This window comes from Myodes glareolus, chromosome 10, assembly GCF_982192425.1.
Source record: "Myodes glareolus chromosome 10, mMyoGla1.1, whole genome shotgun sequence".
NCBI lineage: Eukaryota > Metazoa > Chordata > Mammalia > Rodentia > Cricetidae > Myodes > Myodes glareolus.
The window spans coordinates 25703360-25724385 of NC_142035.1; the positions used below are offsets into that span (position 1 = coordinate 25703360).

The 21026-nt window shown below is 52.4% G+C and overlaps 1 protein-coding gene across 4 annotated transcripts in view; it reads left to right on the plus strand.

The window, feature by feature from the left end:
- Positions 1-21026, plus strand: part of Nol4l (nucleolar protein 4 like) — a 120595-nt gene that overhangs the window by 31273 nt on the left and 68296 nt on the right. For 3 of the 4 annotated variants that reach the window (XR_015739041.1, XM_087911098.1, XM_087911100.1), the window contains exons 2-3: positions 13863-14018; positions 19563-19674. Coding sequence is in view for 3 of the 4 variants with exons in the window: in XM_087911098.1 (XP_087767224.1) it covers positions 13863-14018; positions 19563-19674 (268 nt within the window). In the remaining variant the exon portion in view is untranslated. Of the gene's footprint in view, positions 1-6370; positions 6549-13862; positions 14019-19562; positions 19675-21026 lie in introns of those variants that run through there. The other variant, XM_087911101.1, reaches the window with a different exon arrangement.

A 21026-nucleotide genomic window follows, 5' to 3' on the forward strand; every position in this document is an offset into this window, starting at 1 on the left:
CCATATTGTCTCACTCACTTATGCTACCTATGATGGCAGCTGCTTTCCCACCTACCAGCCATTTGCCCAGCCTGCTTGCCTTCTATAGTGATGTGAACACTGTCACTTCAACAGAGTCTTGGTGGCCACCACACCTCACTGACAGGTGACCAGGCTGCAGAACCTTCCTGGTAACACTGTAAGTACCCTTCCTCTTGGCAAAGCGGTCCAGCCAAACGTCGCTTTCTCTGCACTGCCTTCTTTCACACAGCCTCCTCCAGATCACTCCTTCCCATTGTGTCTTCAGGCAGCAGAACCGGCCCCACCATGGCTCCTGTCAGCTTGGTCCTCTTGCTGTGGGTCCCCTCAGTGCTGTTCTCACAGAAGCTGCTGGAGGCAGGAGCTGTAGTCAGGAAAGCTGTCATTCTTGGAGCCTGGCCTGTGCTAAGTGTTTGGACACGCCCTTGCCTTAATCTTCAGAACCCCATGGGGTCAGTTCCCCTAAAATCCCCCATTTTAAAGAAAAACCAATGAAAGTTTGAAGAGATTTAGTCACATGTCCTGCCTGAGGTTACCAGCCAGTCTGCCTGAGCAGGAGCCCTTAGTGAGTACCAGCAATCACATGCTAGGTACTGGGCTGAGCCCTGAACACATTCCATCCTCTCTAGGACTTCTACTGCACCACCTCAGGGCTGGGAAACTCAGGGATAGACCCTGGGAAGCCAGTCACAAGAGGGTCAGACTTGGGCTTGTGCTCTCTGGGGCCTGGTCATGCCTGCCACACTGATATACTGAGGCATGGCAGACTCTCCCTCTGACCTACCTGGGAGGTTACTAGCACCCCAACACCTGAACTAGCCTTCAGCCCTGGAAGGTACTGGCTAGTGGGTGTGTAACAAATGAGGGAACAGATAGTTGGGGACATGGGCCCTGCCTCAGCCATTCTACAGTTATTTCCTGAAACCCAAAGGTACAGCCACCTCTCTCCTTGCCACAGTGACCCCCCAGCACCCTGTTGTCCAGACAGCCCTAGGGAAGGAGCAGATCCATAAACATGAGGCTCCCCAAGTGCTCAGGAGGGACACTGGGCGTTGTACAAGTCCTCAATATTATTGCTTTATTGTCATTTAAATGGAGCCTGCCTCAAACAGGCCACCCAGTTCTAGCCACCAGCGCTGGACAAAACCTCCATTGAAAAGCCAATTACAATCACTCCGTCTAAATTGTCATGGATTTGTATAGAAAATTACATCTCCATTTAGTCCTGAAGCAACGTCCTGGGCATGGACAGAGGGGAGGCTGGCCCATTTACCTCGCCAGCTCAGCGCGGGTGCCGCAGGCAGAGAGAAAGCCCAAGCTGCCGGTCTTGGCTAGCCCAGGAACAAAGGCCAGTTTGTGGGGGCCCAAAGAGAAGCTGGGCCTCTGAGGGCGTCTCAGATTCCAGGCCTGGGACGATGGACCCTGCACTGCCAGCTGGTCTCCCCTGCTGGCAGCTCTGGCCAGACAAGCTTCTGACAGCCGGCTTTAGGCGGCCGTCAGCCCTGCCACTATCCAAGGGGCCTGGAGCTTGGCTCATGTCCCCACTGCCAGGAAATGAAGGAGGTTAGCCTGGGGATCACTGGCCTAGGCTCTTGAGAGCTTGGATCATTCATTCATTCATTCATTCATTCATTCATTCATTCATTCATCACTGCTGCTAAAGGGCCTGTGGGCAGCCTAAAAAGCGTAGTAGCACAGAAATGAGCTCCAGCCTCAGGTGTCCTGGGTTCCAGTCCAGACTCTGTCCTTAGAAGTCTTTTCCATTCTGAAATAGTTGTTGAACACCTATTCTGTGCCACAGAACAGAACATGACTGCAGCCAGGACCAAAGGCTGCCTCTCCTTGTCCCTTAAAGCCAAGGGGAGGTGTGCTCTTTTGTGAATGACCCAGACTCTGAAGAAATGAACAGGGACTCCCTGGGTTTTAGGGTCGTGGGAGTTGACAGTTCTAAAGGAAGGAGCCTGGAGGGCAGTGCAGGCTGAGGAAACAGAACGTGTGCAGATGGGGGGCGGTTGGCCTAGCTGGAACAGCAGTGTGAGCAGCTGGTGCCTCGATGGGACACTTCTCTAAGACTTGGTTCACTTGAGCCGGGCGGTGGTGGCACACACCTTTAATCCCAGTACTTGGGAGGCAGAGGCAGGTGCATCCCTGTGAGTTCAAGGCCAACCTGGCATACAAGAGCTAGTTCCAGGACAGGCTCCAAAACTACAGAAAAACCCTGTCTCAGGAAGAAAAAAAAAAGACTTGGTTTACTCAGCTGTAATATATGCATGGTGGTGGTGGTACTGTTCAGCTGTTCTTACTAGGGTTAGTCCAAGACCCAGACCCTGCCCCGGCAGACCTCAAAGAGTATGGACACACCCATGCTCACCTTGGGTGCATGTGTATGAATCCAGGGGTTCTGATACCATGCACTGTGAGTATGACTGTAGTTAACTGTGTGTGAGACTGCCCGTGACTCCATATGGTTGTGTGGCTGTGAGGTCATGTTCATGTATGCAGCTATGACTGCTGTCATGCGTTGACAGTCACTCACATTTCCGGTGGCCTCGCCCACACACAGTGTTCTTAGGCTGGCTGGGTCAGACTGTGTGCCATGGCCTAAACATTGTCTGGGCCCAGCGGAACACCTGGCTGGGAAGGCTGGCGAGCAGGGAAGTTGTGCTAGGGCACGGCAGGTGGGTGCAGTAGGTAAGGAGGGCAGAGTTCCCCTCCTCCCCACCCAGCCCTACCAGGTAGACTGGCCAATGCAAAAACCCCATCAGGGACTGCTCTGTGTACAGAAAACAAGTTCTTCTGGTATCAGCTCAAGTTTGGCAGGAAGTGGCTTCTGGGTGGCAGGAAGTTGGATTCAGCTCATATCAGTGCCAAGTGAGGGAGCAGGAGAGCAGTTATCTAGGGTTAAACAGAGTTACCAAGAAGAGGGGCCCCCAACTCCCCATACCCGATAGTGTTGAGGGCCAGCCTACCCCTCCTGGTCATTTGCGATGGGGATGGTGGAGGGCTGGAAAGAAGAACTGCCTCAGTCACGTGTCTGCTGGGTCTCAGGGCAGGCAGCCCATTACCTACCTTTCCAAGGTCACCAGGTAGAGACCTGTAGTATGCCCACAGTGTGGAAGGCCAGCCCATGGACATGAGGTTCTGAACCCTTATTCTAGATGTGGGGCACTAAGACCAGAATGTCTCACTTGTTCAACCAAATCTGGAATCTAGGTTTGATTCTAAAGCACAGGTTTTTTTCCAGATCACTTCCTACACCCACCTTTGGGGGAAGCACCGTGGCTATCTAGAAAGCGGTGCCTGCTGAGGAGTTAGCCCAGTTGTCCAGGGGCAAGCCAGGGTCAGACTTGAACAAGGTGGCAGCTTTTACCGTGCAACAGGGAGTGCTCGGCTCTGGCAGTGCAGACAGAGAAAGTCAAGGCCCTGCCCTTGGGCTGGTACTCAGCCACTGTAACTGGCCAGAAAGGGAGTTCTCCTAAGGCCCAGCCCTAGACCAGCTGTGTCCCTGACCCCTACTCGAGCCCCTGGCAAGGAGGCCCCTGGCCCTGTTCTCATCCTCAAAGCAGCACCAAGCTGTTCTCTGGCTGAGATGCTGATTTGAAACTCAGTTTGCATGTCGTTTGCACATTACTCAGTGTGTGTCAGAAGGTACGAACATCTCCCTTTCCGGGAGAGGGCTGCCTGCCGGAGGCCCCCCTGCCCTCCTCCAGACAGCAAAAATGCCAGCCGGCTAGACGGGAGCTACGCCCTGGCCTCTGACAGCACCCGCCTGCTGCCACCTCCCCCATTCCCTCCTCGAGCCAAATTTAGGCTGCTCTGCTACTGAGAGATGGGGAGAGAGGAGGCAGGAAACCCTGAGATGGAGGCTGCTAAGCCAAGGCCCCAGTATAGGGCGGGGCTGCCCCAGGGGTACCCTGTCCCTAAAGCCCTGGGCCTAGCCTTCCCCCCCTTTTCTCACTAGAATGAAGCATAATTGGGGAACACTGGATTCTGTGCTGCAGTCCAGGGTGCTGGCTGCCTTGTCTATCATGGATGTGAGGGGGGTGGTGAAGAAGAGGTCATGGCCAGGGCAGTGGAGAAGGGATCAAATAGCGTTCTCCTGCCCCAGACACCAGCCGCCATTGGTCCCAAGAGCTGGCTCTCCTTATCTGAACTTCCTGCCTTTCCTTGGCATGCCCCCCTTACTGTGGGGTGGGAGGCTCTGGGTCCAACTGAGTCTGAGGGGGACTGACCTCTTTCCTAAAGCATCACAAGGCCAGCTTCCTGCCCCGATTTGTCTTAGTTTTCTATCTGGGAAACGGGGAGGGAATGACTTCCAAGTGACTGTGCTGAGACCTAGGGTTTCTGGAAGGCTGGACATAAATTAGGAACAGTGGCTTCAGGCCTAGAAGCTTCCTGAACTTTTTCAGTGACCAGGAGAGGTGGCTTGTAACAATGCTGGGGACAGGACTTGAGTAAGCTGAGCCAGGAGAAACGGGAAAGAGGTGAGCTGGATTGTAGCCTCCTCAATACAGAGGTGGGTTAATAGATCCCAGTAGCTGGGGCATGGGTCCTGGAGTAGGGCTGCCTGGGTGTGGAGGCCAGCACCACTTTTCTGCATCTCTTTCCTCACCTGTATGATGAGAGTAATAAATCCCCCGGGCTTCTGGAAGGTGAAATGAGGCACCGACTGTCTGGCACATAGTAGGTGCATCACGATGCCAGCCACCAGTGTGATTGTTTTGTCCCCCAGAGCAGTTGGGAGGTCCCAGAGTTGTCACAGATGTGAAGGGAAGGAATTGTAGCTCCCTGGCCAAATGGGAGCCATCAGGATGGGTGTACAAGTCTGCATGACCTCGAGCAAATGGCCACACCCCGCTGAGCCTTGGGAGAGGAGCAGTGAGGCGCTTACCTCGGAGGGTCTGGGAGGACTGCACGAGCCCAGGCTTGGCACAGCGCCTGGCACATAGTGGGCAGTCCCTAAGGTTCCAGTGGTACCGCCCCGCACAAAGGACAGGTGGGCAGCGTCGGGATGGAGGGCGGAGCAGGGCAGGTGTGTGGAGAGCGAGGAGGCGGGGCAGGAGCCGGGAGGGAGAGGGTGGACGGGCGCGCGCGCAGCAGGTGCGCGTGGGATGGGCGGGGCCCCCGAGCGGGCGGGTCTCCAGGTGCGCGGGCACGCGCAAGGAGGCGGGTGCCCTGGGCGCACGGCCGCAAAGCGTCCCTGTGTCTTTAACGGCCCCCCTCCCCACGTTCCCCCCACCCCTTTATGCACCCCCCCCCAGCCGGGCTGCAGCCGCGGAGCCGTCCCCCCCTGCACTGACAGCTGGTATCTAATTACTGTGTGAGAATGGAAAGTCAGGCTGTCCCAGCTCCGGGGAGAGGGGATTAACGTCTCCTGCAGAATACACTTCCTCTGGTGGGTTGCCATGGTTACTCTCATTACCTGCCTGCCCGCGAGGAGCCGCGCGAGCCGCTCCAGCAGGCCCTCCGAACCCGGGCCGGTACACACACACACGCGCGCGCGCGCGCGCGTGCGTGAGCGCGCCTGTTTCCCCGCCCCTTCCCGGGGGGGGGGCACACGCGCGTGCGCCGTGGGGAGCGCGAGCGAGCGGTCTCACCCCTGCCCCTCATCCCGCCCTAGCAGCTGTCAGCGGCGCGCGCGGCCCGCCAGCCCCTGCGCGCGCTGTCAACAGTCATTAGCGCGCGCGCCGCGCCCCTCCCCCTCGCCCCCCCACCTGGGGTGGGGCCCGCACCTGGGGCCCCCTGCTCGTTAGCGTACCCGGGCCTCCCGCTTAGGTCCGGAGGGACATGTCGGGCTCAGTGTCTCCTCCTTCTGCCTAGAACCCATTCAGCGGTCCGGTCCCCAATCCCAGTCCTCGGGAGCTGAGACTCCCGAGAGAGGCGGGACCCCAGAGTCTCAGAGGGCGCCCGTCCTGCAGTGGTGACGACAGCGGTCATTTATGAATGTCTCGAGAGGGCAGGCATGTTTGTGCTTCGTTTGGGGTTCCCGCAGCCCTCCTGTGAGGTGGTGAAAGCCATGGTGCATATGGTGTCATTTCACACTTGAGGAAACTGAGGCGCAGCCCTCCTTGTCTGAGGGCAGGGCTGGCCTGTCCTCAGATTCTGACTCACTTCTAGGAGCACTCTTATTGCTCAGATCAGCCAGACCCCTGCAGCCAGTCCCTGACCCTGCAATATCTCCCAAGGGGGGGCTTCATTCCAGTCTGTCACCTATTTCCCCAGCCCGTCTCTTTTCCAGAAGGGTTGCTTTGTGCCGCTGCACTCCCTCCCCGTCCCGTACCCTGTCAGGAACCCCAGAGTTAAAGCCAAAAGGAAAGAGAGGAAAAAAAAAAAAAAGAGCAGAAAAGGGAAAGACTACTGGGAGCATCTTGAAGGATGTGGAACCTCGCTGTGGTTTTGGGGTCCATCCCAGGCAATTTCTCAGTGGCCCCGGGAGTGCATGTCCCTCCTCGGCGTGATTTGAAAGAAGATAGAGGTGCAGCGAAGCAGAAAGGAGGTCTTGGAATATGTGAGCCTGTTCCAGATGGCAGGTGCGACTCGATGGCAGTGCTCCGCACTAACAGTTGGAGATTGAGCACGAGGGTGGAGAAGAGGCAGGTGCTACATTGAGTCCTCGGTGCCTTGCATATGCATTTATTTATGGGGGGGGGTCCTCTGCCCCATCCAGGTCTTCAGAGCTCGGTGGCACTGGGGGCCAGAGGATTCCAGAGTGAGCCTTGTTTCGAAGGGATTGCTTGTTTTCAGTTAGGTAGCATGGTCAGGAGAAATAAAAACATTGTCACTCGTATTTGAGCAGGGCCCTTCTTGGTCATCTGATTGCCCCTTCCAAATCCTCACCAGCTGCCCCTGGGCCTCTGAGAGAGACTTTGAGAGGTTTGGATGAAGCTCTCTCATTCTACTTTTCCATCTCTCGGGTTTTCTGTGGTTTTAAGATCTCTCCACCTCCTTCCTACCCCTCTGTGACTCCTCTGCAGGGGGCAGGCTCCTCCCTTTGGTTCTTCTTTTAGCTCCATTCAGGGCTTGGAGTAAGACTTAGGCAATTTCTTATCCTGAAACTTCCCAAATTCAAGTCCTGGCCAAACTGATTAAAGCGGGGAACAAGCCCTGTCAGTGCCTGGAAGAAGCCTCTTTACTGGCTGGCCTAGATGGGATGGAGAGGCATCATTGAGTTTGCCTGTACAATCAACCCCCTGAAGTCCCAAACTCCCACACAAGTGGAAGCCAGAGGTTTTCCCCTGGGGTGTGTTCTGCTGACTGCTGCCGTCCTCCAGCAGCCGTCCGTTGATTTTCATGCCTCGTTAAGACTTGGATCTGGAATGCTCCAAGACCACATATTTTAAGTACTTTCTCCGTGGTTCCTTCCTCTCCCTTAGGAGGAACCCACTTGAGAAATATCCCTGTTTTTAGCAACATCCTCTCGACCATGGCCTTCTTGTGGCTGGAAAGCATAGTGCCCTATTATAGGGATGATGCCAGACTAAAAGGTGCCCTGTGGGTTGAAGCGGTGTTCCCACCTTGATAAGTATGTAACTTATTAGTACCCAGTAACTTCAAAGTTGTACAGATGATGACAGAACTGCCATCCATTAGCAGTTGTACTGTGGTGGCTATCAAGACCAGGGGTCTATTAATTGGCTTCTGTGGGAGATGCAAGATTCCATCAGAGGACTTGACCTAAGGAATACTCCCAAGGATTGCCTTGGGGCCACTTGGCAGGAGCTTACTGGCTGAGTTGCTGGTTCCTCCCATTGGTCTTCAGCTCTGTATATAGCCATCTCCTTTTGATGAGTATTCTGGTCACTTGAAGAAACTGAGAGATCCAGAAAATACCTGTCAAGACCCTCCTAAAGTAACTTTGCCAACAAGTCAAAGTGCAGGATCAGGCTTGCCAGGGGTCCCTGTTCATATACCTGTAATCCACAGTAAGTCTCAGGGCAGATTTCTTGAATATATAGTAGCATTGCCCAATTAGAGTCCTCGCCACCTCCATTGGGATAAGAAGCCTTCACTAGAGATGAAAACATTAACACACAAGGCCTGGAAGCCCAGAACATGTCTCAATCATGGAGATGTTCTAATCAGCATTTCTCAAAATCTTTTTGCATTATAGTCATTTGGGATAGACATTTAAAAACCTCACAGCAAAGGCTTGGTAGACTGAGAAAGACTATGACAATATGGGGGTTTTGTTGTTTGTTTTTGGAGGCAGAATCTTATGTAGCCTAGGCTGACCTTGAGCTCCCTATACAGTGAAAATTGGCTTGAACTTCTGATACTCCTGTACTCTGTAAGTGCTGGTATTATGGGTATAAGTCATCATATATAGTTTATGTGGTGCCAGGGATTGAACCCTGGGCTTCATTCATGCTAGACATGCACTCTACCTGCCAACTTATATCCCCAGCCCCCAAACACCCATTTTTAGCAACTGTTCATAGGATTCTTTTTTGTATATTTTATTTCATGTGCACTGGTGTTTTGCTTGCCTATATGTCTGTGTGAGGGTGTTGGGTCCCCTGGAACTGGAGTCACAGACAGTTGTGAACTACTATGTGGGTCCTCTGGAAGAGCAACCAGTGCTGCTGAACCATCTCTCCAGCCCCCCCTTTTAAACGTTTGTTTGTTTTTGTTTTTCAAGATGGGGTTTCTTTTGTGTAGCCTTGACTGTCCTGGAACTAGCTCTGTAAACCAGAGTGGCCTCAAACTCAGAGATTCCCCTTCCCCTGCCTCCTGAGTATGGTGATTAAAGGTGTGTGCCACCACCGCTCAGTACTCACGCTGCTTACGTAGGACCCACACTTGGAGGATCAGAGTTCTAAATATTTTGAAACATCAGTTACAATTAAAGTAGACATTTTGTGATTGTTTCAGTTGCTTGGAAACCAACTTCTGGATCAGAATTAGAATGGGCTAGCTTTAAGGGAACTGGCAATGTCTAAGAAAGTTGGTAGTTCTACAATTTTTAAAATGGATATCATGTCCAGTTAGGTTAGTTTGGGTCTGTTTGGTTGTTCTGGAACTGGATGGTTCTTTAGTATGTTACCATGGAAATGTTCTTTCTTACAGAGAAGAATCTCCCAGTGATCGGGCATTTTTCATGTCCTTTCCCATGAAATGCTGTAGAGTTTCTTTCCATCACGCCCACCTGACTTTTCTGGAAGCTGGAATAGTCAGGAGAGGCCAGGTCCCCTCTGATCCAGTCCCATTAGAAAAATGAAATTCCTTTCTCAGCACTGGATTCGATGATGCTGACTTGGGTACTTAGGCAGAAGTGGGTGGGCAGAGGCATCCCAAGGCTAAGGAGAGAACTAGAGACACTGCTCAGTGGCAGAGCACTTGCCTGGTCCAGGGCAGGGGGTGGGGGACAGACAAGGTTCCCAAGGCTATTGGGAAGACACTTTGTGTCCCCTTAACTCCTGTCTGCATTCCTAGCTAGAGAAGGCATGCCCCTCCTGCAGCATTTACCAGAAAGGTCACATGACCTTCATGGATACCGGTCTTGTGACTGCTGACAGATTGCTTTGTTACCTTCTTCCTGGGGTTCTCGTTGAAGGCCAGAGAGACATTCTGGTGTTCTTCCTTTAGGGTGTTACCCACACAATGACCAGGTGGCCCCAACTCACTAGAGGACTAACCTTGTGTGATCTGAGTTCTTTTGGTTACAGGCCCTCCCCTACCAAAGACAGGACCCAAGGTTGAAAATGAGTAATTAGTCTTTTTTTTTTAAAATTTTTGACGTCCTATATGGCCCCCAGTCTGGTCTGAAATTCACTGTGTAGCCCAGGTTGGACTTGTCCTTGAACTCCTCCTCCAGTCTCCCAAGTGCTGGGATTACAGGTGTGAGCCACCACGCCCTGCTGAGCAATCAGTTTTTAAAGAGGGAGTTAGTGATAAATGTTCCCTTGAAGTTTCCCTGGGATAATTTTATGATCACACCGGACCAGGTGCAAAGCCACTGCTTACCCAAGTGTACCTAAGAATAGCAGTGGGAGGCTAGCCCAGGGACAGGACAGGCACTCAGTAATATCTTTTGCTGTTCTACCTAGGTTTATTCGTTTGGGGAGTTTTTTGTTTGTGTGTTTGTGTTTTGAGACAAGGTCTCACTTTGTAGCTCTGGCTGGCCTGGAACTTGATGTGCAGGCCAGACAGGCCTCAAATCCCCAGAGATCATGGGGCTGAAGTGATGGCTCAGAGGTTAGGAGCACTGGCTGTTCTTCCAGAGGTACTGAGTTCAATTCCCAGCAACCACATGGTAGCTCACAACCATCCGTAATGAGATCTGGTGTCCTCTTCTGGCCTGCAGGCGTACATGGAGGCAGAACACTGTATACATAATAAATAAATCTTAAAATAGAAATCTCACAGAGACCCACCAGCCTCTGTCTCCTAAGTACCGGGATTAATGTTGTGCACTAACACACCTAACAACCATTAGTTATATTTTGGACTCAGGAAAAACTTACCTGTCCAAGTTTGAGGACAACCTAAGCACATTATTTGAGAATTAAACAAGACTGTACATCTCTGCATGTGGATGTTATCTCATGGGATTCAGTTTGTAGAAACTAGATCAGAGTGACAAAGGCAAATTCCTAAGCACAAAGTGTTTTCAAGGGGGCTGGAAAAATGGCTTAGCTGTTGAGAGCACTGGCTGCTCTTCCAGAGGCCCTGAGTTCAATTCCCAGTAGCCACATAGTGGCTCACAACTGTCTGTAATGGAATATGATGCCCTCTTCTGTCATGCAGGCATACATGCAAAATAGGGCACTCATGGGCTTGAATAGATAAACCTTTTTTTTTTAAAGTGTATTGAGGAGGCTGGAGAGATGGCTCAACTGGCTGCTTTTGCACAGTGCCTGGGTTTAGTTAGCAGCGTTGACAAGGTGGCTCACAATTGACTGTAACTCTAGTGCCGGGTGATCTAGTGTCTCTTGGCCTCAGTGGACATCAGGCATACACAAGGTGCGCATATATTTAAGCAGACAAAACATCCATACACATAAATAAACTGGGATTTTGTTTGCTTGTTTTTGAGACTTGTTATCACAGTATAGCCCTGACTGGTCTGGGACTCATTATGTAGTGTAGGCTGTCATCAGACTCACAGAGATCCACCTACCTCTGCCGTCTGAATGCTGGACTAAAGGCTTGTGCTATCACAGCCAGCAGTGTCTTTTTAAAGAAATTTCCTATGTCTGAGCTTGAACTTGTAGCACACACTAGTAACCCCAGCACCGTAGAAGTAGAAGCAGGAGGGCTAGAGAGACAGCTCAGTGATCAAGAGTACCAGCTACCCTTCCAGAGCATGTGGGTTCCATTCCCAGCAAACGTAGCCGCTCACAACTGTCTGTAACTCTAGTTCCAGCATGTCTGACACAGCTCTTCACACGTGTGGTGCACATATATATGTGCAGATAAAAAAATATGCACAGATAATAAAAATAAATCTTAAAAACAAAATCCCTGTGAGTTCAAGGCCAGCCAGAACTGTCTCAACTCTGTCAGGGCAGTATTTGAAGATCTCCAAGTGCTGGCAGTTACCAGTCAGCTAATAAACAAGCTGGCCATTGCTGAGCCCATAAAGACAGTTTAGGACTTCAGAGGCCTAGGAAACCCCCACACCCACCCCGAGAGGGAGGTAAAAGTGAGTTCTGGAGAGTTTGAATCTGGAAAGACATGTAATCTCATAGCTCATCTCGTAAGTGACCACCAGGGGAGCTGGAAGTCTGAGCAGTGATGGTGGGCCAGCATGTAGCCTCCCTGCGCCCATGCATTGTACATGCACATATGTGCTTACACAGATGCCTGCTGTTTGAGGGGTCCCCCACTGAATTAGATCCTGACTAGCAAGGGAGCTGTATCAGGCAGGTGCGGCCTTAGCCCAGAGTCATCATACAGAGATGCCCGGGAGTTCGAGGGTTCAACCCATACCACAAATGCCCCAAGCAGGCCTGTGGTTAAAAGGCTTTCCCATTCTACCATCACTGCCTATCTGTCTGGAAAGCCGAAGTCTGTCTGTTGTATGCTGCTAGACCTGTATTCTTCTTCAAATTCAAAGTCTGAGGGTCTAAGCTATCTGTGCCTGTCCTGTTTCCAGGCATGTTCCAACCATCAGAACCTCCCAGAGTTGTAGTGTGCAGCTGTCTCACACACTCAGAAACTTGGCCAGTCACAAAGCACTTTTTTAAAATACAGGGTCTCATTTCTTTTTTAAAAAAATTATTTATTTTTATTCTATGTGCATTGGTGTCTTACCTGCATGTATCTCTGTGTGAGGGTGTCAGATCTTGGAGTTACAGGCAGTTATGGGTGCTGGGATTGAACCCCAGTCCTTTGGAAGAACAATCAGTGCTCTTAACTCCTGGGCCATCTTTCCAGCCCCAGGGTCTCTTTTCTTTATGTATCCCTGAATGTCTAATTTGCTGTGTAGACCAGGCTGGCCCCAAAGTCACAGAGATCTACATGCACCACCACACTCCTTCCAAAGCATTCCTTAATAACAGTGGTTATGGAAATAGCCCCGCCTGCCAGGCTTGGTCCAAGTGCTGCGCCCTGTCCCATTTTGTCCTCATGGAAGTTTGTAGGCAATGGAGCGTTTTCTTCCCCTTTGATAGATGAAGAGCACGAGGCTCAAAGATGCAGGATAACCAGCTACTCAGGGCCACACGTCACCTCCATGGTGGGGTGGAGCATGTCCACAGCGCGTGGCTCTGCTGCTGCTAGCCAACTGCCTGCTCAACAGCGGTTGTTTATCAATCACCTCCCATGTGCCAGGCATTTTTCTTGGTGTGAGCCAGCAGATGAATCCCACACCTCCACAGGGCTGCTGTCCTTGAGCCTTCCTCCTCTGGGGAGGGATTATCTTAAGTTGTATCTTTGGGTGCATCATCCAGCCCCTTCCGCACTGTCTGTTGTTGATCTCTGAAGCCCCTTAGAGCCGTCCCAACCTTCCCCTAGGGAGATGATGGCTGAGAGCTGGTGTCCCCAGATCCGTGGACCTCGTATTCTGAGGGCCAGGAAACACCTTCATGGCGCACTGGCCTCACCTAGAACTCATGCCTTGTAGTCTCCCTAAGGCCTCCTTCCTCAGGGGTGTGGCGCCTCCCACACCTCCCACAGCAGGCCGCAAGGAACTCAGTCTCCATCTTGGCATACCTTGTTGGGCCAGCCTGAGAAGAGGCTTGGGGCCCATTAGCCCTCAGGCTCCTAGCCCTGCCACATCCACATGGCCTCCAGCCTGCTTTTCTGTGCATCTCCCCACACAAAGAGCCTGGGTGCTGTGGCTGGCTTCAGCTGCTGAAGTGGGGAGGGAGGAAAGCAGTGAAAAGCTCTTCCGAAAGGCCTGGGCGAAGGCAGGAGCCACCCAGGTGATGGGAGCTGGTCCCCCGGGACCCCGACCCAGGACCACAGTGAAAGGTTACTGCTAATTGGCAAGCTCCTGATGGGGCCCTGCATCTATTTAGCACTCCCCCTCCCCAGAGACTTCTAGGATGGTCTTGGCACAGTGTGTGATTCGAGAGCTCCCTGGGAGTCTGGCACAATCTGCCTGAATTGTGAACATGGAGCCTCTTGGCTTCCTAATTTGTACTGGTGTTGTCGTGTTTCTCTGCCCATTGTTGCTGGTAGATTTAGGAGCCCCTCAGCCACCCTGACTTTGGTACCCTCCCCCAGACCCAGTGGGCGCCCTCTTCTCTGCAACCTCTAGCCAGACTGTTGGAGGCCATGCTGGGCCAGGGAGCAGCAAAGTCCCTACCCCCCTCCCCTGACCTGTGGCCTGGCCTCAGGGCCCAGCTCTCACCCACCATCAGCCCTGACACTAACACCGCTTGTCCATCCCGTCACAGGGGGCAGATGGCCTGTCGGAGCCGGAGGGCATCTCTCTGAAGCGGGTTGCTGTGGTGGAAGATTTCTTTGACATCATCTACTCGATGCACGTGGAGAGCTCCGCAGAGCCAGGCAAAGCCCCCAAGCACGCTGGGCAGAAGAAAACCTACCGAGCGGTGAGATTTCTGTCTCTGCCTCTGCTGGCAGCCCCAGGCCTTGGCAGAAGGCCATGGGCTCCGCACATGTTGGGCGGGAGGCGGGGCAGGGAGCTGAGGCATGATGAAGCGGCCTTTGGGGATCCAGGGGGGCATGGGGCAAGGGCATGGCAGCCAGAGATGGCTCACAGGGTGAGGGGCGGGTTCTGCGGTCAGAGCACAAAGGAGAAGCAGGTTGAAGGGAGGGAGAGGGAGAGAAGGAGAGGGGTTGGGCAGGGCAGGGAGGAAGCCCTCCTTCCCCAGTTTCAGCCTCTTGTAGCCTGCTGGGGGAGCACAGATAATAAGAATCGCAGGGGCCAGTGCTTCCACAGCATGGCATGGACTGCTTGCCAGCCTGCCCTAGATGCCTCCTGCGTGCGAGCTTAGCCAGGTTACCACACACTGTCAGCCAGCCCTGTGAGTTCCCCAGAGGCTCTGGGTCCGAGGACCTGCTTCCTACCTTCAAGAGGTCACAATTTTGGGCCAGAGAGGCTGAAGGCAGAGAGATAAACACAAAAGGAGAAATGTCTCCATGACCCGCTTTCAGAGAGCAAGAACCCCATACCTAGGGACTTCATGGAGAAGGCATCCTGTATACTGGCTACCTCTAGGAGGGCAGGAAGGAGTGGAATGGCTCCCTAGAGAAATAGTATACACCAGGGAGTTGGAAAATAGGACTGTGGATAGAGCAGTGGCCCCAACCTTCAGGAGACTGCTAAGCCAAGGCCTCCTCCGGTATTGGCCCCACATGAATCTGTACCTGTGGCTCATGCCCAGGTCTGAGCCCACAAGCCAGACATTGTATTCTCAGCTGAGTCCTTATGGCCCTCCTGTGACTAACGCACGGTGGTTCGTTTCCTAGTTAAAGGAACAGACCCAGAACTTCCAGACGCCTGTCCTTGGTCACACAGACCCTGAGAAGCAGTAAGCTGGTGTCTTTCAGGCCCTCCAAGGTCACGCAGACCCTGAGTAGCAGTCAGCTGGCATCTTCCAAGCCCTCCATGTTGATCTTCTCTTTAGAATCCTATAGTTCTGTCTTTCTAGGGCCAGGCTTGCCCCCTATACCAGGTGTGAATGTCTTGAGTACTGTGTGTAGACAGCCTTGGGCAGTCGTGGAGATGGCCTATGTAGGTAGGATTTCCCCACATGGCCCAATTCACAGGATCCAAAATTCTGGAGATCCTTGTCCTCAGGTGATGGCCGTTGTCGGAATGGTTATTTAGTTCCTTGCTTTCTCACACAAGCCTGTGTACCATGCGAATACAGTACCCATGGAGACCAAGAGATAGCATTAGGATCTGGAGTTATCTATAATTGTAAGTTGCTGTGTGTGTGCTGAGAATTGAACCTGTGTCTTCTGGAAGAGCAGCCGGTGCTCTTAACCACTGAGTCATCTCTTTTTAGGATGGGTCCTCTGCTCGGGGCCTAGAAAAGTGAGGAACCAAGCTGAGGGCCATAGGCTGGTCACTCTGTCTTCCCACCCTTCCTGCTGGTAGTATATGTGCCCATGAGAAAGGAAGCCAGTCTGAGGTTATTTCCAAATGAAGCTGTCGAAGGAAGGACCATCAGTCTGAACCAGGAGGGTCCCCTTAGGATCGAGAAGACAGTGGTTGCTCATCATTGAGTCTAACATAGCGCTGGGCCCATATGCCAGGCTGCATCCTCGTCCCTTTCCAATTTCACCTTCTAAGTCAGATCCATATAAAGGCCGCAGGCATGAAGCAGGTCCTCCTGTGAGCCCCGTTTTAAGGTGAGAGCCACAGCCTGCCTGAGGTCACCCAGCTGGGGCAGAACCTGGCAACTGACCAGTATCTATGCTTCCTTGCCACAGGTCTCCTGAGGCAAACTATCATGCCAGCTACTGGCAGTTGTCAGGCACGTGGGCTTGACTGTCTGGATCTGGTGACTTCTCTGGCTCCTTAGTGCCCAGCACCAAACCTGGTTGACAGGCAATCCTCAGTGGTGTCTGAGGCCTCTGAGACATGCAGAGGTTGTGGGTGAGTTGGGCCGGCCTTGCTAGCCCTTGTGTGCTGGACTAAGTGCATGGACAGCTAGCCCTTTACACTTCCTGGCTTCTGGTCTATATGCTGCCATGTGCCCCATTTCTCTGATCAGCCTGGAGCTGGCACATGACTGGCATGGAGCCAGCTGGGCTGCACACACAGCTGGAATTTCAGCACAGGGCCAAGGCTGAGCCCAGCAGGCCAGGTCCCTTCTGCAGCGGTTCACGGCCAAGGAGCCAGTGCTTCCTGCTCCCCTCTGTGCCTCTCAGCTCTTCTCTCTCTCTCCTATCTGCCACCTTTCTTGTGCCACCCTCTTTCTGTTTCTGGGGCAGAGGTGGTACCTGGATGCCTTGTTCTCTTCCTCTTATCTCCTTCCATTTCCCACCACCCCAGCCTAGCTCCTCAACCTTGCTCTGGAGCTAGGAGCTCCCCCACCTTGCCCATTGCCTTTAGAAATAGCCCCCAAGCAAACCCTGTGCTGATGGCTGTAGAGGCACAGCCTGGCACTGCAGGGTTTCATCAAGCCCTCGGATGAGTGGTTTTTGGATCTGTCACTGTGGATTTTGCCAAAACTGAACCCTGGGTCTGATTTTCCACCTTTAAGGCACAAAGATTTGAAAATGTTTCCAGGCCTGAAGTACCTTAAGGGGTCAGGAGACAGTAGGGGACTGGGCAGCTGTGTTCATTGCACTAAGGGAGGCCAGTTCTTCAGGAGAGGAGAGAGTCTTTCTAGCAACGCCATGAATTAGAGAGGAAGGACTATGAGCTTGTAGGGCCTGGAGTCTTTAAGAATCAGGACAAAAGGCATTTCCATCAGATGATACAGGGGGAGCCCCCTCGTGAGCAGGGAGCCCCACCATAGCCTTCCAAGCAAGGTAACCCAACAGTCCAAGGATCCCAGGAGTTTCACAGTGCTAAACCCACAGAAAGTCCAAGGTTGCTTCAGGTTCCCTGAGCCCTTTTCTCAAATGCTTCCCTGATCTCACTCAATCAGGGTTGAAGGAACCCTTTCACTTCCTCTTCCCTCCAGGGATGCTAGAGGCCAGATCTGGCTACTCAGGCCACTTTGGAGTTGAGGCCAGATGTGGTCAACAGCTGTTCCAGGCCCACCATGGTGCTAATCCACCACAGGGCAGAAGGAGGATCTTGTAAAGGGGTGCAAATCCCCATCCCACCTGACCCCACCCACCTCGCTGGCTTCTGAGTTGGGAAGCGAAAATGGGCCTTGCGAATCAGGGACTTGACAAGTAGTTTCTGCTCCCTCCCTGCCCATGAAATCTCTCAGTTTTTAACACTGGAGAAAACAGAAAAGGGAAATCCACACATGGTTTCAAGGTCCCAGCAGGAGACTCTGAGAGCTACACAGCAGGCAGATCAGGGCAGCTGAGGGAAACCTAAGTGGGGACAGGGCCCAGCCCTGGAGCCTCTCCTTCCAGAATACACAGGCAGCTCTCTGGTTCTGTTTTGTACATGTGTATCTATTTCTGAAACAGGGTCTGGAGTCATCTGAAAGCCTCCATCCTCCTGACAAGATATCTTGTGAGGATTTCCTTTCTGGTCTCGTGTGTGTGTGTGTGTGTGTGTGTGTTCGAGTGTTCTGTTCTTGTGGGTCTGTGGCATCCCGGCACTCAGGCAGAAACAGAGGCTCCATTTCTAGTCCTGGACCAACCAAAGGGTGAATCAAAAGATGCTGGTGGTGTCTCTGGTCGTACAGAACCGCTTCCCCAGGCTTCCTTCCACGCTCTGCCCCGCTCTCTGACAGCTCCAAGGATTTCTCACCTCTCTCATTCCCCTGTGGGACCCCAGGTCATAAGATGTATTCCCGTTGCACAGCCAAGACCAGGAGATCGTCTTGGTCACCATCCCATCCTGGAAACAGGCTCCTGTGTATGCTGCAGGCTAGGCAGCAAGAATAGCCATTCTCATCCTGTGTGCAGCGCTAGCAGAGCAGCTGGGCCAGGGGGCTGTTATTATCCTTTGAAGTGACTGTCCAGTGCGGGTGAGCAGGGAAGCTTGGTTAGACTCTGGCATGAGCCTCCTCCTCCTCCAGCTTACTGTAGCTCTCTTCCCCACATCCACTCAGTTCTTCTGAGGCCTAACTTTGGGAGCAGTATTTCAGGGGTGTCCAGGACCTCGTCTTTTGGCCAGTCAGTCTGGGCCTTGTTTCTGCCTGGGCCTCACTCTTCCTCTTGCTGTCCTACAGTTGAGCTATTATTCCCAATCAGCATGCTCTGAAAGGGACTTCCAGGTCTTTAGGCAAGGATGAAGATGCCCACTTTCCTAGTGGAAAACCCTCACCTTCCAGCCCTCATTCCCAACCTTGTCCTCTTCCTCCACTGTGGATCTTCCATTTGTGGCTGCAGCCAGAGATGCTAGGGTTGGCCCTTGTCCTTAACCTCCAGAGCAAGGCAATCAGGCAGGGGATTTAGAAGGGAGATAGCTCATCAAAGAGACTGCCTGCTCTGCAGAGCATCAAATCAGCTGAGAAGTAACAACTGTGTCACCAAAATTAACTTGAGTTTGCAGCTGGCAGGAGTAGCCATGGAGCTAACACTGAAAGCCTTGAAGGCTTGTCCAAAGGGAGCTGCTGCAGGACAGCAGGACATGCTAGCCATCTACACACCCCAACTCTCCTTTCCTCTAGCAGCAGAGATTCAGAATGCCCGCGAGTCCTTGTCCCTGGTCCCTATAGAAGCTACTGCGGGCTGGTCACAGGCAGACCCAGTGCAGTCCAAGTGGCCCCAAAGCTCTAACCCAACTTTCTTGTAAGAACAGGAATGCTTGGTGATGCTGCCCCCTAGTGGAGAGGAGCGGGAGAACCGAGTTCTCAGCAGCACGTAAGGGGATCAATGGCTTCACATGGACAGCCAAAGAAGAACCAAAGAGTTTCCCAAAACTTAGAGCAAAGTTGACCCTCTTACTAGATTTCTAGGCCCACACTCACCCTTCCTGCTTCCTACCCAGCCTTCTCATGTTCTCTCTATTCCATCTCCACTTCCTCCCTCCTACCAGCTCGCCTCCCTCGTTATGGGATGGTGTCACCTGCAGCACTGCCTCTCAAGAGTTGTGTGACCTCAACTGAATCTTTAGTTACAAGGATGAACATGAAGGTCCCCAAGTGGTACAATGTGGAAAACTGGATGCCCCCAAATCAGCCTCCAGTAGCTCTGCCGGAAAAGGCTCTTGGCCTGTGAGTTAGCCAGGACATCAGCGGTAGACCTTGGGCTCTGTTAGTAGGCCAGTGAATTTACAAGTGGGTCTTAGTTTATACATCTCAGAGCAACGCTCATGAGCTCACCCTTTAGTGACAACAATACAGAGTTCTAAGAAGAGCATTACTTACTAAAGGTTAAAAACTAGATCATGTCTAAATGTTTTTCATTTGCAGTTTTTAATCTCCTTTATTCAAGTTTTAAAAAACAAGTGGTTCATTTTACAGCAAGGACTGGAGGCCATTGGCCTTGTAGCTGGTGACTAAGATGCCGCCAAGGTGGCACATGACGTGAAAACTGTTTTCTGGCAGATCGCGGAGACCTACGCCTTCCTCCCCAGAGAGGCTGTGACTCGGTTCCTCATGAGCTGCACGGAATGTCAGAAGAGGATGCACTTTAACTCCAGCGGCCCGGAGCCCAAAGGTGGGGGCACCTGTTCCCAGAGGCCAGTGTGCTTGGTGGCACTGCCCCAGAAACCTTGTTTGGATTTATTTGACTTTTTAATTAATTAACTGCTTGTTTGCTTATTTGTTTTTGAGACAGAGTCTCACTGTATAGCCCAGGCTGACTCGGAACTCTCAGCCTCCCTGCCTCAGCATCTCAAATGCTGGGGTTATGTGTGCACCACTACAAAGCTTTCTTGTTTTTGTTTTTTTAACGTTAAGTTTTACCTAAGTCAACAATCCGTCCATCCTGCCTTTCAAGGCTTAGGCTAGCCTCTCTCCTCCCACCTCATTTCTAGTTAAATGGGTACCCTAGCTGGGCGGTGGTGGTGGCACATGCCTTTAATCCCAACACTCGGGAGGCAGAGGCAGGTGGATCTCTGTGAGTTCGAGTCCAACCTGGTTTACAGAGTGAGTTCCGGGACAGGCTCCAAAGCTACACTGAGAAACCCTGTCTTGAGAAACCAAAAGAAAAGAGAAAAGAAACGAAAAGAATGGGTAACCTTTCTGTTCTCTGAGCACTGCCTTCTAGCCACTTGGCCTTGCCCCTGGGGCTATTTCTCCTCTCACACACATGGGTCTTGGTCTCTGAAGAGAGACACATACCCCGTGAGTCATGGTCCTCTTACCCTTTGGTCCTTAACACCTTCTAGTATTGTGTCCTCACTGAAGTCCGCTCCCTCCCTGTGCACACCCATGTGACCTCCAATCAGGAGATCAGTGAGGACTGATGACCACTTGTAAGTAGATGAAGTTGTCCCTTGCTATGTTCAGCCCAATGAGAACATCAAGGGTACCCATTCAATATCTCCCCACGCTGTCAACCATAACAGCCCATCAGAGTTTGTCTAGTTGCGGCTGGCTTTAACTGTAACACAGGCCAGCACATTCCCATGGCTCCAGTGTGTCATGGGTTGGAGGGACACTGATCAGAGTCCTTACCCATAACATGCTGTGCCTCTTCTGGCTTCAGGCCTGCAAATGATGAGCCATGGTCAGCAGGGCAAGGGGGGAGGGGCAGTGGCCTGACCATGAGAACAAAATAGGAATGGAGAGGAAGCCGCTTATCCAGGTAGAACTCTTGTGGCCTCTACCCACCTAGGGAGAAAATGTCAACCATGTGATGATAGCCGGGTTACAGGAGCACAGGCAGCAGTAGGGTTTTCCTATGTGTGCCCCGAGGCACCTGAGCAACTTTTGATACCAGCTGACTCACCAAATCAAGATGGTCTGCTGCCTGGGAACCACTAGTCCATGGACACCTGTCAGGCACATTAACCAGAACCCATTAATGCTCTTCTGTTGCTGAGAGCAGGCTCCTAGGCCAGGCTG